Consider the following 15,638-nt stretch of genomic DNA (forward strand, 5'->3'; position numbering starts at 1 on the left):
TCTGTCTGAGATACTGGGTCCCTGTGGGACTTTGAGAAAACATCTAGGCAGTGAAGGCTGTCCTGGCATGGAGATTCTACGTCCCTGTGATGACCAGGGCAATGTCCAAAACAGCGACACTGATCCTGTTACGATTGTACCCCTCCTGCCCACATAAGGCTGTCAGGCTCACAGAGCGCTCTTCCATAGCAGCCTCACTGAATCCTCACAACCCTGAGACATGGGCATCTTTCTCCTCATCTTTCAGGGAAGGTCACTGAGGCAAAGGGAGGGGTGCGGCCTGGCCAAGCTCACACAGCCAGTGAGCGGCAGAGCTGGAGCTCAGCTCTCCCCACCCCATTCCTCGTCACACAGCTCTGCAAGGGAAAACGGGGAATCAAATCTGCCAGGAGATGCCACAGCCCCAACCCCATCCAGGCCTCAGATGGGTCCCTCCCCCGCCCCAGGCAGAGGCAGATAGAAAGCTTCTCACCAGACTCCGCTGACACAGCGCGTGGACAGCGCCCGGGGCATGATCTCCGAGCCCTGCTGCATGAAGCCCCCCACGGGAAACCACAGGCTGTTGCCCAGCGTATACTGGTTCTCCAGGATGTGGGGGCGTGCCCGCAGGCACGGGTGCGGGTTATACCACTCGTAGGGGCTCAGCCTGTGGAGAGACGTGCAGCGTGTGGATGGGGCCCAGAGCCCAGGTGGGGAGGAAAAGGAAAGAAGCAAAGGAAAAAGGTGAAGTCACGGTGATCAGAAGAAAGGGGGAGAGATGGAAAAAGGAGCAAGATGGACAGAAGCACACAGAGAAAAGGCAGAGATGCACAGAGATGGAGACAGAAGAAGCAGAGAGAGACACAGAGATGCACAGAGAGAAATAGAGAAGGGAGGAGGCAAAAAAGGGAGAGGCGGGAAGGGGAGAGACCCGAACAGAGAACCACAGAGCACAGTCAAAGCCACAAGGGGAAGAAGAGACTCAGACACAGGATACAAAATTGAGAAAGGAGGGCGCAGGGAATCCGAGGCCCCAAAGGGGAGGCCAAGGACAGTTCCGAGAGAGAAGAGGCAGGTCGGTCCCAGAGGCCTCGGCTTGTGCCTCCTCCAGCCCCTTCCTTCCCAGTAGGCAGTGGACTCACCTGGCAGCCAGAAACAGGACGCAGCTGACAGCCAGGTAGGCAAGAAGCATGAAGAGCCACACAGCAGGGGAGAAGGGGTCCAGGAAGGAGAAGTAGCCAGGCTTGCGGCCCTGTGGGGAGAGGGAGTGAGACCCGGAGCCACCCCTGGCCTGAGCCTCACACCCAGCCCCTGCCCTACCAGGGACCTGGGAGCCTGACTGGCCCATCTGAGGTCCTGGGGGATTCTGGCTCCCACTCGCAGCCCCTGAGCCTCCATGCCAGGCAAGCAGCCCATGGTCTCCAGGGGAACCATACCATGTGCACTCGGTAGAGGATGCTGATCCCCAGGGTCATAAAGGGCTTGGAAAAGTCGATGACCTTCTCCCGCTCAGCTGTGATGGTGAAGGCGGCCACAGCCAGGTCTGCCTTCTGCTGGAGGGGAAGCGGGGCGGGGGCAGAGGGGGACAGAGGGGAAGACAGAAGTGGATAGTCAGAGAGAAATGCACGGAGAGTGAGCAACTGAGGGAGGCGAGAGAGAGAGAGAGGTAGGGAGGGGGAGGGGCCAGGAGCATGGACTGACTCCAGGAGCCCACCTTGGGCCTGAAATCGGACCCTCATCGCATGTCCATCCTCATCATCTCACGTCTCCAGGCACACTGACTCCGTCCCCTAGGCCTCAACTGCGCCCCAGCATCAAGGGCTGGGGATGGAGGGGTTCCCCAAACTCCAATTCAAGCAGCAACTTCTCCCTAGGGCCATAAAAGAGCCAAGGTCCTGAAGGGGCTGAGACTGACAGCACTCAAGATAATACAGGCCCGGACAGAACACAGAGCAGGGAGAGAGGATGCAGGGCCCAGAAATGACCCCAGGTGCGGAGGAAGGGTGCAGGTCAGCATGTGCCCACAGCTAGTGGAGACATAACCCAGGCCCCAGCCCAGTGTATAGTCAGGGAGATAGGGCACAAGCCCCAAACAGCATCCTGGTGAGGAGACGACACCGGTACCAAAGCACAACCCTGGATGAAGGAGGGATGGCCCAGGCCCAAAACTTCAGCTGGAGTCAGAAATAGATGGCACAGGACCCAGATACAAACCCAAGGTTGGTTAGAGATGGCACAGGCACGAATGATAACCACGAGGTAGAGAAAGGTGGCACAGGCTGAAAACAAAATCCACGGTCAAAGAGAGAGCAGACAGGCCCACCGTGAAATCCAGGGTCGGGGAGAAAGGACACAGACCCCAAAGATGACCCCAAGCAGAGAGGGAGATGGCACAGGCTAAGCAGCTAAAGCCAGGTACGGGAGAGATGTCACCAGCCTCGATAAAACCGAGGAGCAGAGTGAGACAGCACAGCCCTGAAGCATCATCCAGAGGCGGCAGTGTGGCAGGGGCCCAGAATGTGGATTCGGAGAATCTCTCTGGGAATTCCTGGGTGTTGAGCATAGGGAGCTTCTATCCCCTTTGTTGTACACTTGCCACTTTTATGACTAATACGTGAATTGTCGTGGGAATCATCACAGCTAATACAGGACTCCAATTATTTTAAGCACCCACTGGGGGTCTGTCCTAGCAAGGCCCTGCATGGTGGCCACATCCTCATTTCAGAGAGGAGGAAGCAATGGCCTTTCAGGTGGGCTCCGGTCCTGGGGCCAGGCGCTCAAGACCCCACTTCCTCCTGAAAGCCTAAGGGCCCCCATCCTTAGGCCATCCTTAGGCTTAGTGTTCCCACACTGGCCTTCTCCTCACTCATTCCTGGGGCCATGCCTGGGGCCAGACACCTGCCTCTTGCTGGGCCGGGCAAGGACAGCGGCTCTGCTCCCAAAACACTCCTCAGATCTGTCCATTTCTCTACAACTCCACCACCCGGGCCTGGGCAACTGGTATCTCACTCCTGACTACAGCACTGGCCGCCTCATCGGCGCCCCCTGCCGCCACTCATAACCTCCCAGTCCATTCCTCACATATAAGCCAAGAGGACAGTCTCCTGTTTAAAATCTGCCATGGCTTCCTCCAGCACCTAAGACAAAACCTTCTGATGGCCAAAAGGCCCTGGCGACCTAGGGCTCACCTGCCCTTCCAGCCTCCCTTCATATCTTCTGTCTTGCCAGCTCTGCTCCAGCCATGATGACCTGTTCTTTCCTCAATGCAGCAGGCTCATGCCCACCTCAGGGCCTTTGCACATGCTCTCCCCCAAGCTCTTCTTCCCCATTCCAGGCTCCCATCACACCCACCCCTTCAGCCCTCCCCAAAGCAGCCTCTGGACCCCACCTCACTCCCACCCTAGGGTCCTCTCTCACATTCCCCATGGCCCATTTTTTTTTTTTTTTTCGAGATGGAGTCTCACTCTGTCACCCAGGCTGGAGTGCAATGGTGCAATCTCAGGTCATTGCAACTTCTGCCTCCTGGGTTCAAGCAATTCTCCTGCCTCAGCCTCCCGAGTAGCTGGGATTACAGGGGCGTGCCACCATGCCCGGCTAATTTTTGTATTTTTTGTAGAGACGGGGTTTCACCATATTGGTTAGACTGGTCTCAAACTCCTGACCTCAGGTGACCTGCCCACCTCAGCCTCCCAGAGTGTTGGGATTACAGGCGTGAGCCACTGCGCCTGGCCCCATCACCCTGTTCTTAGTACGACTGGAGATGGCCTTGCTCAGGTGCCTGGTAATAGGCTGTCTTCACTCCATACAGGTTCCTTGCCTGTCTGGCTCAGTGAGGCAGCCCAGAGCCCACAGAGAGCAGGTTCCCAACAGATCCTGCTCGGGTTTGACTGAGTACAGCCTCTCTGACTGGCATTCCAGGCAGTCGACGGCTCCCCCACCACATTCCTGGGCCACTCGCCACCCCTCTCTCTCATGCCAGCTTCTTTCTGGCTACGCCTGAGGCGCCTGTCCACTATGTAGAGCTGGATCCCATCCATCCCTCCAGGGCTCCTCACACCTTCACTCCTCTGGGAAGCCATTCATGGACCCCCACTCCCTGGACACCACTTGATCTCAACAACTCGCTCAATTTGGAAAATATCTATCTCTTCTCTGCCTCTGCTGCTAAACCACAGGCATTTCAGAAGCAAGGCCAGCTGGACATGTCATGTGTTTCTGGCACTGCTCAGGGGCCAGCTTAGAGCAGGATCTGCTATGTCTCATGCCCCATCCTCCTCCGCTGAAACCCAGGAATGTTGCTGCTTCCTCTGGGGCCCTCCCAGATGCAGAGACCTCTTCTTCCCTGGTGCCACAATGAAACCTCATGCAGTCAGATGCTTGCATGCACACAGCACTTACCCCATGCAGCCACTGTCCCAGGGTTTTCCCCAGAGTAGCCTGTTTGGTCCCCAGAGCAACCCAATGCAGAGGGACCTCCATTTCTACCATTCTACGCATGAGGAAACTGAGGCACAGAGACTAAGCCTCTTGCCACAGTTGACCCCTGGATTCGGAACCACTCCCCTCCTAGGGGCTTTATCTGCCTGCTACCCTGGTCCCTCCATGGCTGGGAGTGTCTGAGGTCAGGCCCAGGTGAGTGACTCCTCCCTGGATCCCAGGGAGTTCAAGAAATGAGGGCTGACTGATGGGAGGTGTCAGTGAGTCCTTGAACCTCTGGCCAATATGGCGGCGGCAGCAGCCTCCACCTCTCCCTGACACTGCTCCACATCCAATCTTCCATCCAGCACCATCCCAGGCAGAAGCATGGGGGTTGTCCTGTACACAGCCTCTCCCTCACTCCTCACTGCATCCATCCTCAAGCCCCCTGATTTTGACCCCTAAACACCTCTGGAATGGAGTCACTGCCCTCTGCCTCCACTGCCCACACCCGCCCAGGCCACCATCTCTGACTGAATAGCTGGTCTCTGCCTCCCAGGACACACAGCCTGCAGCCCCAGAGATACCAACATATGACAGTCTGGTCACAGTATTCCCCTGCTTAGATTCTGCAATGGGCTGGGCACAGTGGCTCATGCCTGTTAACCCAGCACTTTGGCAGGCCGTCAGGAGGATTGCTTGAGCCAAGAGTTCAAGATCAGCCAGGGTAATGTAGCAAGACCCCATCTCTACTAAAACTAAAAATAAATAAATTCTGCAATGACTCTGCTTGTTTGTATTTTTATTTTTAGAGACAGTGTCTTGCTTTGTTAACTAGGCTGGAACGTAGTGGTGCAATCATAAGTCACTGCAGCCTTGAACTCCTCAAGTGATCCTCCCACCTCAGCCTCCTGAGTAGCTGGGACCACGGGTGCGAAGCACTATGCCTGACTAATTTTGTTTATTTCTTAGAAAGACCAGGGTCTGGCTATGTTCCCCAGGCTGGTCTCGAACTGCTGGGCTCAAGTGATCCTCCTGCCTCGGCCTCCCAAAGTGCTTGGATTACAGGCATGAGACATGGCGCCTTGTTCTTTTTATTATTATTATTTTTTTTTTTTGAGACCAAGTCTTGCTCTGTAGCCCAACCTCTGCCTCCCGGGTTTCAGCGATTCTCCTGCCTCAGTCTCCCGAGTAGCTGGGACTACAGGCAGATGCCACCACACCCGGCTAATATTTTATTTTTAGTAGAGATGGGGTTTCACCACGTTGGCCAGGTTGGTCTCGAACTCCTGACTTCAGGTAATCCGCCTGCTTCAGCCTCCCAAAGTGCTGGGATTACAGGCATGACCCACTGCACCCGGCCCTATTTATTATTATTATTATTATTATTATTATTATTATTATTGTTATTATCATTATTTTTGGAGACGGAGTCTTACTTGTCACCCAGGCTGGAGTACAGTGGTACAATCATGGCTCAGTGCAACCTCCACCTCCCGGGCTCAAGCAATTATCCTGCCTCAGCCTCCCGAGTAGCTGGGATTACAGATGAATGCCACCATGCCTGGCTAATTTTTGTATTTTAGTAGAAACGGGGTTTCGCCATGTTGCCCAGGCTGGTCTTGAACTCCTGACCTCAAGTGATCCACCTGCCTCAGCCTCCCAAAGTGCTGGGATTACAGGCATGAGCCACTGCACCCGGCCACCTTGTTCTTAAACTGTCATCCAAACGCCTCACCCGGCCCGATGAGGCCCTGACCACACCTATCACCCCAATAAGACTATGTGCCACACCTGTTCCCCTTATGAGACCCTGTCTTACACCTGGCCCCAAAACGTCCCACACCATCCAACCCCCACAGCCTCACCCCCTACCATCTTGCCCTGTGTCCCACATTGCAGCCACACTGCCCTTTCCATTTGTTTATTCTTTTGTTTATTTACCTGCCTGACAAATATTTGCATAGCACCCTCCACTAGCCCAGCACAATTCTAGCTTTGGGGATACGGTGGTGAATAGAAACGTACAATGTCAGGTAGTGACAAGTGCTGTGATGAAAAATCAAGAAGGCAGCAAGAGAGAGATTGGAGGGAGATGCTGTTTTGGATCTGCTCCCTACTGTTGCAAGGGGGGTTTTCTTTGAATAGCAACATGAAGGAAGTACAGAAAAGGCAGGGGAAGACCTGGGGGAAGGTTCCAGGCTGAGGGATCAGCGGGTTCAGTCCCTGAGGTGGGAAGAGACTTGCAGCATCCAGCAAAGCTGGAGCAGAATAGGAGGGGCAGGGAAGGCAGCAGAGTGGGGCCCAGAGCCGGGCAGGGCCTTGCGGGCCACAGTAAGGTAACTGGATTCTGCATCTTGGGCGATGGAGGACATTGCATGAGGATGTCATATAGGAAGGTGTGAACAGAGGGTGACATTATCAGACCACAGGTGCAAGAGTGGATGTGGGAACCAGGGAGCCAACTGCAGATGCCCATCACGGTGCTGGGGGCAGGACTGAGTGGCAGCACTGGTGGTAGAGAGAGACAGTGAGATTTGGGTCTCATCTGAAGGTGGGATGGAAGGATCCTAAATGCTGCAAGTTCCTCCTAGGCTCCTCCCAGAGCCCTTGGAGCCCCTTCCCTCCTCCTACTCACTTTTCATTTCTAGAAGAATGGCTTATTTATTTGTTTTTGTTTTTGAGACAGGGTTTTGCTCTGTCACCCAGGCTGGAGTGCAGTGGTGTGAAAATGGCTCACTGCAGCCTCAAACTCTTGGGCTCAAGCGATTCTCCTATACCTCAACCTCCTGAGTAGCTGGGACTACAGGTGTGTGCCACCTCGCCTGGCTAATTTTTTCATTTTTTGTAGAGATGGGTGTCTCACTATGTTGCCCAGGCTGGTCTTGAACTCCTTGGCTCAAGCAATCCTCCCACCTCAGCTTCCCAAAGTGCTAGGATTACAGGCGTGAGCCACCATGTATGGTAAAAGACCTATTTCTTAGAGATGACTTCCCCACCCTGACATATACCCTCTAGCCCCTACCCTGATGGGCCCCCTCACAGTTATTTAATATCTGAAATGAAATCAGGAAGAATTTGAATGACAAGTCACCTGTAATGATGGGGGGGAGTGTCATCTAAATGCCCAAAGCCAATCAAAGCACTTGTGATAGTCCCTCAGCTCCCAACCCATCCTGTATACCCTGTTCTGTGCAAACCATATTCCTGCTTTGTCTGCTGCGCCCTGCCAGGCTCTGCCAATAGGGGGTGCTAGAGGGAGGCTGCCAGACTGAGGAGGGAGGAGGGATTGCTCCTTCCTGTCTCCTCTCCCAGCCCAGCCACATTCCGCACCCGCTGGCAGCATCGTTTCTTCTCCTGGCAGTAGATGAATCCGGTGTGCAGCTTCCCAACATCTACAAACCCATCTCATCCAACCTCTCTCCAGAACCCAGCGCCAGCTGCAAGCACCTCTCCCCAGGGTCTGACTTTCAGCTCCACAGAGCCCTTCCTCTAAGTTTCCAAGAGTTTCAGCTCTTCCCTTTCTTCCTTCAGAACTAGGGATGTGGCCACTTCCTGCCATGATACCTCCATGACACCTGAGAGTGAGAGGTGGGAAAGCTATGGCCCTTGGGCCAAGTCCAGCCCATCTGCCTGCCTTTGTACACAAAGTTTTATTGGAACACAGCCACGCCCACTGTATTGTCCATGACTACTTTCCATACAACAGAAGACCTAAGGAGTTGTGACAGTAAGGCCTTAAAGCTGAAAATACTTACACTCTGGCCAGAAAAAGCTGGCTAGGTCAGTGCAGTGGCCCATGCCTATAATCTCAGCACTTTGAGAAGCCAAAGAAGGAGGATTGCTTAAGCCCAGGAATTCGAGACTAGCCTGGGCAACACAGTGAGACCCCAACTCTACAAAAAAAAAATTTTTTTTTTTTTTGAGACAGAGTCTTGCTCTGTAGCCGGGCTAGAGTGCAGTGGCGCAATCTCAGCTCACTGCAACCTCCGCCTCCTGGGTTCAAGCAATTCTGCCTCAGCCTTCCAAGTAGCTGGGACTACAGGCGTGTGCCACCATGCCCAGCTAATTTTTGTATTTTTAGTAGAGACGGCGTTTCACCATGTTGGCCAGGATGGTCTCGATCTCCTGACCTTGTGATCCGCCCTTCTCAGCCTCCCACGGTGCTGGGATTACAGGCGTGAGCCACCGAGCCTGGCTGCTACAAAAACTTTTAAGAATTAACTGAGCATAGGTGTTTGAGACCAGCCTAGCCAACATGGTGAAACCCAGTCTCTACTAAAAATACACAAATTCGCCAGGCCTGGTGGCAGGCACCTGTGTAATCCCAGCTACTTGGGAGGCTGAGGTTGCAGTGAGCCGAGATCGCGCTACTGCACTCCAGCCTGGGGGACAAGAGTGAGACTTCGTCTCAAAACAAACAAAAAAAACCCTAGAGGTCTACACCATGAGCTAGCCACTGGTGCTTGCTCAAGGCTCCACACAGCATTCCTATTTGCCATCAATACTTTGCGAATGAATCTCCCGATCTGCTGGTTACATCTGGCCCAGGTGGCAGATCAGCTCGCACGGAGCCTGGACTGGCTGCAGAGTCTTTGATGCTCTGGACCTCACTCCAAATGAAAAGCCTTACAGGCTGTATCGAAAGTAAATGGATTGAAGTAGCACATCCCAATGTGGTATGAGTTGCCACCAAAATCCAAAAAGTCCACCAAATGTCACAGCATCAACCAAACAGCACCCCCTCCTCAGCAGTCTAAGTCTCAGCTCTGTGGGGCCCCTCCTCTAAGCTTCTAAGTTTTCATCTTTCAAACTCTTCTCCTTGTTCCTTAAGGACTAAGGGTGGTAGCTGCTTTCTGCCGTTGCTACTGCCATGACCTCTTAGTTTTCTTTTTACCCCTTAAGTTAGCTGGTTAACAACTTTACATTTAGTCAACAATTCTTTATACTAAATACTCTGTTCAAATAACTGATATGATTCTATTCAAGTAAATGGAGCTGGGTTTTGTTTTGTTTTTGTTTTTGTTTTTGTTTTTGTTTGAGACAGAGTCTCACTGTCGCCCAGGCTGGAGTGCAGTGGCACGATCTTGGCTCACTGCAACCTCTGCCTCCTGGGTTCAAGCGATTCTTGTGCCTCAGCTTCCTGAGTAGCTGGGATTACAGGTGCGTGCCGCTGCGTCTGGCTAATTTTTGTATTTTTAGTAGAGACGGGGTTTCACTGTGTTGGCCAGGTGGTCCACCCACCTCAGCCTCCCAAAGTGCTGGTATTACAGGCGCAAGCCACCGCGCCCAGCCCGGGTTTTGTTTTTGTTTTTGAGACAGGGTCTTGCCCTGTCGCCCAGGCTGGAGTCCAGCAGCGTGATCATAGCTCACTGTAGTCTCGAACTCCCAGGCTCAAGTGATCCTCCCACCTCGCCCTTCCGAGTAACTGTGACTATAGGCATGCGCCATGCCCAGCTAAATTTTTTTTTTTTTTTAATGTTTAGTAGAGACGAGGTCCTGTTATGTTGCCGAGGCTGGTCTTGAACTCCTGAGCTCAAGCAATCCTCCTGCCTCAGCCTTCCAAAGTGCTGGGATTACAGGCATGAGCCACCGCGTCTGGCAACCAGTGCTGTTTTGTATCCAGACTGGACCTTGCCAGACTGGACCCTGCCAGACTGCCCTCCGCCAGGTTTAATGCCAACCGCACTTACTCAACTACTTCCTGCTCATCAGATCTGATCAGCATAATGTTGTCAATGTAGGGGACCAGTGTGAGGCTATGTGGACTATAGAGTTCAAGTTCTTTGCAGCCTAAATCAGGACAGAAAGTGGGAAAGTTGATGTCACACTGAGAAAGACTGTGAAGATGTGAACCTTGCCTTCTGGTAGCCCTTGGAAATTGGTATGGAGAAAAAAGCATCTGCCAGGTTAGTAGCTCACACCAGCTGCCAAGGGCTGTGCTGACTTGCTCCAATAGAGAAACTTCATTTGGGACAGCAACTGCAATTGGAGTCACCCCTGATCACGTTGACAATAATCCAAAGTCATTCTTCCAAAATCCATCTGCCTTCTGTATAGGCCAAACAGGCCAGCTGAATGTAGATGGGATCACTACCCCTGCTTCTTCCAAGCTGTTAATGGTGACACTAATCTCCACAATTTCCACAGAGGATAGAGAATTGCTTTTGAATTACTATTCTGGGAAAGACAGGGAGTTCTAGGAGCTTCCATGTGGCTCTTTCTACCATAATGGCCCTGACTCCATGGGTCAATGCGCCAATGTGGGATTCTGCCAGCTACCATGTGTGTCTATTCCAGTTATACAACCAGGAACCGGGAAAACACAGGGTGGGACCATGGCCCCATCAGGCCCCTTCTGAGTTAACCTGGGCTCAGATTCCATCAATCACTTGACCACATAAGTCCCACTGTGTGGTCTACCAGTCAAAGCAGGAAAAATCAAAATGATGTTCCATCCATGAAAATGACAGGGAGTTGTCTAAATAGCTAAAAGCTGATAAAAACACTCAATGCTGAGAAGGAGCCTATATAGAAACTGTTGTAGTCTTTCTGGAAAATAATTCAACAAAATATCACAAAAGCCACAAAAAGGGTCTTCTTCTTCCACCCAGTTATTCTGTTCAGAGAACCAATCCTAAGAAAATAGGCTGCAATGCAGGCAAAGCTTTTGTGCATAAAGATGCTTGTTGGCCGGGTGCAACGACCCATGCCTGTAATCCTAACACTTTGGGAGGCCAAAATGGGTGAACCACTTGAGCCCAGGAACTCAAGATCAGCCTGGGCAACAAAATACAAAACAATTAGCCAGGCATGGTGGTGCACACCTGTAGTCCCAGCTACTCAGGAGGCTGAGGTGGAAGGAGCACCTGAGCCTGGGGAGGTTGAGGCTGCAGTGAGCTGTGATGGCATCACAGCATTCCAGCCTGGGCAACTGAGTGAGATGCCAATCTCAAAAATAAAAAAAAGATGTTTGTTAATGGTTATTTATAAGAGCACAAACAATAATAAAAACACTTGGAAACAACTAGTTATGAAAAATGGCTAAATGAATTATGGTACATCCACATGGAATTACCAGTATGCGGCCAAGTAACATTCTGTTTAGGTTGAAACAATGATATTATATTTGGCCTTTGAGATGGGCAAAGATTTTATTTTAAAGACTGGTAACAGTGACTGTTGGCAAGAGTATGGGAAATTTCACATTCTCATGCACTTTTGGTAGGAATATAAATTGGCGAAGCCTTTTTGAACAGCCATTTGGCAGTATACACTTAGAAAAAATTCATACCCTTTGACCCAGCACTTTCACTTCTTGGAATGTATCCCTCAGGAACACTCCCACAAATCCACAGGCCAAGTTTATCGTGACACTGGCTATGCTAGCAAAGCTGGAAGCCATCCAAATAGCCATCAATAGGGGATATGGTAAATAATTCATGCTGAGCCACACAATGGAATCCTTATATCCTCACTTGAATTTTAAGCAGGCATCTCAAATGATCTGTGCCCAGAGAAAACTCTTGTTTCCCAGCCCCAGCAAACTGCTCCTCCCACATCCTCCTTATAGTGGAAACCGGCCTCACCATTCGCCAGCTGCCCTGGCCAAACCCCATAGTCACCCTGATTCCTCTCTTCCTCTTATGCACATCCAAGCTGGCTGCACACCTGACACAGCTGCCACTCAAACCAAGGCAACACTTCTCTCATCCACATCCTCCAACAGCCTCCTAAATGGACCATTCAGTTTCTACTCTTGTCCCACTAAGGTGTTCCTCAAGACAGCAGCCAGTGCAATCATTTTTAAATGATTTAAAAATTAGATCCTGCTGGTCTATGCATACAATGGAATATTATTCAGCCATAAAAAGGAATGCAGGCCAGGCGCAGTGGCTTACGCCTGTAATCCCAGCACTCTGGGAGACTGAGGTGGGTGGATCACACGGTCAGGAGATTGAGACCATCCTGGCCAACATGGTGAAAGCCTGTCTCTACTAAAAACACAAAAATTAGCCGGGTATGGTGGCGTGTGACCGTAGTCCCAGTTACTCAGAAGGCTGAGGCAGGAGAACTGCTTGAACTCAGGAGGTGGAGGCTGCAGTGAACCGAGATCATGCCACTGTACTCCAGCCTGGGCAAGAAAGCGAGACTCCGTCTCAAAAAAAAAAAAAAAAAAGGGAATGCAGTACTGATATATGCCATGATGTGGATGAACTTTGAAAAGCTGGAAACATCATGCCAAGTGAAAGAAGCCATACACAAAGACCACATATTGGATGATTCCATTTATGTGAAATATTTGCAATAGGTAAACCCATGGAGACAGAAAGATGGGTGGTTGCCAGGGGTTGGGGTAGCGGGGAGAGAATGGGGAGCAACTGCTTAATGGGTATGAGTTTTCTGGGAGGTTATGAAAATGTTTTGGAGCTAGATAGCAGTAGTGATTATCAACACTGTGAATGTACTAAATGCCACTGAATTGCACTCCTTAAAGTGGTTATTTTTATGTGACATAAATTTCACCTCGAGAAAAAGGAGAAAAAAAATTGATCAGGCTGGGCACAGTGGCTAATGCTTGTAATCCCAGCACTTTGGGGGGGGGCCAAGGGAGATGGATCATTTGAGGCAAGGAGTTCAAGACCAGTATGGAAACAAGGCAAAATGCCGTCTCTATTAAAAATATAAAAATTAGCCAGGCATGGTGGTGTGCGCCTGCAATCCCAGCTACTTGGGTGGCTGAGGCACAGGAATTGTTTGAACCCAGGAGGTGGAGGTTGCAGTGAGCCATGGTCATGCCACTGCACTCCAGTCTGGGCTACACAGTGAGACTCTGTCTCAAAATAAAACAAAATATCATGGTACATTCCTTGCTTAAAACTTTCCAGTGGCTCTGCTGCACAATAAAAATAACAGCCAAGGCCAGGCATGGTGGCTTACACCTATAATCTCAGCACTTTGGGAGGTCGAGGAAGGTAGATTGCTTGAGCCGAGGAGTTCAAGACCAGCCTGGCCAACATGGCAAAACCCTGCCTCTACAAAAACACAAAAATTAGCCAGGTGTGGTGGAGCGTGCCTGTAATCCCAGCTACTGGGAAAGCTGAGGTGGGAGGATTGCTTGAGCCTGGGAGGTTGAGGTTGCAGTGAGCCAAGATGGCACCACTGCATTGCACCACTGCACTCCAGCCTGGGTGACAGAGCAAGACCGTGTTTCAAAAACTAAAAAAAAAAAAAAAAAAAAAAAAAAAACAGTCACACTCCTTAGCAGTGACTGTGAGGCCCTGTGATGTGGGACCTGCTCTCAGATCTCTCTGCCCCTCACTTTTCCCCTCAACCACACTTTTCCCCTCAAGTCTTTATACATATGGGCTCTCTACTTGGAAAACACTCTTCCCCAGATCCATCCTTTCACTCGGCAATTATTTACTGCGCACCAGCTGGGTATCAGATGGTTCTAGGCGCTGGGGATGCAGAAGTGAGGAAAATAGTCAAACTTCTGCCCTCATGAAACCCTCCCTGGTGGCTCCTCTCAGGACTGTATTCCCCATCCCTTTTAGGTCTCTTCTCAAACGTTATCCAACCAGCTTGTCTAAAACAGCATCCACGCACCAGACACTTTTATCTCCTTACCTTGCTTCACCCAACACGATATTAATATATCATACGCTGTCAGTTTCCCCCACTAGAACATCAGCAGTGGGGACGGGAGGCGGGAAGGAGGGGGACAAGGAGCACATCTGCTCATTACATTGCTGCCCCCTAGTGGCCAGGATGGAGTGGGCGCAGAATAGTTGCTCAGTAGTTATTCAGTAAGTGAATGACTAAATGTAGCTGGTTTGTTTTTGTTTTTGTTTCGCTCTTGTTGCCCAGGCTGGAGTGCAATGGCACCATCTCGGCTCACCGCAACCTCTGCCTCCCAGGTTCAAGCAATTCTCCTGCCTCAGCCACCTGAGTACCTGGGATTACAGGCATGTGCCACCACATCCAGCTAATTTTTTTGTATTTTCAGTAGAGATGGAGTTTCTCCATGCTGGTCAGGCTGGTCTCAAATTCCCAACCTCAGGTGATCTGCCCGCCTCGGCCTCCCAAAGTGCTGGGATTATAGGCGTGAGTCACTGCGCCTGGCCTAAACGTAGCTGTTTTTAAAGATGAGGCAGATCTATGTGTACTAACATGGGAAGATGGCCAAGTTATAAGTAAAAAAAGCAAACTACACAGCAGTAAGTATAGTAGGATATCATTTTTGCAAAAATAAAAATTTAAGAAATTTAGGCCGGGCATGGTGGCTCACACCTTTAATCCCAGCACCTTGGGAGGCCAAGGCAAGCAGATCACCTGAGGTCAGGAGTCAAGACCAGCCTGGTCAACATGGTGAAATCCCCGTCTCTACTAAACAATACAAAAAAATTAGCCGGGCATGGTGGTGGGCACCTGTAATCCCAGCTACTTGGGAGGCTGAGGCAGAAGAATTGCTTGAACTTGGGAGGTGGAGGTTGCAGTGAGCCAAGATCGTGCCACTGCACTCCAGCCTGGGCAACAGAGCCAGACTCTGTCTCAAAAAAATTAAGAAATTTAAAGATGTATCTGTATTAATGAATTTGTAGAAAATGAGTTGGAGGAATATGGTCTCTGAGGTGTGAGATCATCATGTATATCCAGTGTTTCTGCTATTTGTACCATTTGATATTTTATCATTTAGTATTACATATATAAACAGAAAATAAAGGAGTTCCTTCTCAAATAATTGCTTATGAAAATTTCTGATGGTATGCAAAAATGCTTTTTTAATGCATATATACTTGCTATTGTTGTGCAAAATAGGATTATACTTAATACAAATATGTTTTATAACCGGAAACACAGTATAATGTAAAATTTTTTTAATGAAATGGACTTTATTTATTTATTTATTTTTATTTTTGAGACAGAGTCTCACTCTTGTCACCCAGGCTGGAATGCAGTGGCGCAATCTCGGCTCACTGTAATCTCCGCCTCCCAGGTTCAAGCGATTCTCCTGCCTCAGCTCCTGAGTAGCTGGGATTACAGGTGCACACCACTACACCTGGCTAATTTTTTTGTACTTTTAGTAGAGATGGGGTTTCACCATGTTAGCCAGGCTGGTCTTGAACTCCTGACCTCAGGTGATCTGCTCGCCTTGGCCTCCCAAAGTGCTGGGATTACAGATGTGAACCACCGTGCTCAGCCTATTTTTTAAAAACAGGGTCTCACTCTGTCACCCAGGC

General features: G+C 50.5%; 1 protein-coding gene across 1 annotated transcript in view; it reads right to left on the minus strand.

The window, feature by feature from the left end:
* Positions 1 to 15,638, minus strand: part of GRIK5 (glutamate ionotropic receptor kainate type subunit 5) — a 73,233-nt gene that overhangs the window by 23,592 nt on the left and 34,003 nt on the right. Inside the window, exons 13-15 of the mRNA XM_054463332.2 lie at positions 1,416 to 1,529; positions 1,122 to 1,231; positions 473 to 646 (exon numbers count right to left, since the gene is read on the minus strand). Of these exons, the coding sequence (XP_054319307.1) occupies positions 473 to 646; positions 1,122 to 1,231; positions 1,416 to 1,529 (398 nt within the window). The remainder of the gene's footprint in view (positions 1 to 472; positions 647 to 1,121; positions 1,232 to 1,415; positions 1,530 to 15,638) is intronic.

This window comes from Pongo pygmaeus, chromosome 20, assembly GCF_028885625.2.
Source record: "Pongo pygmaeus isolate AG05252 chromosome 20, NHGRI_mPonPyg2-v2.0_pri, whole genome shotgun sequence".
Lineage (NCBI taxonomy): Eukaryota > Metazoa > Chordata > Mammalia > Primates > Hominidae > Pongo > Pongo pygmaeus.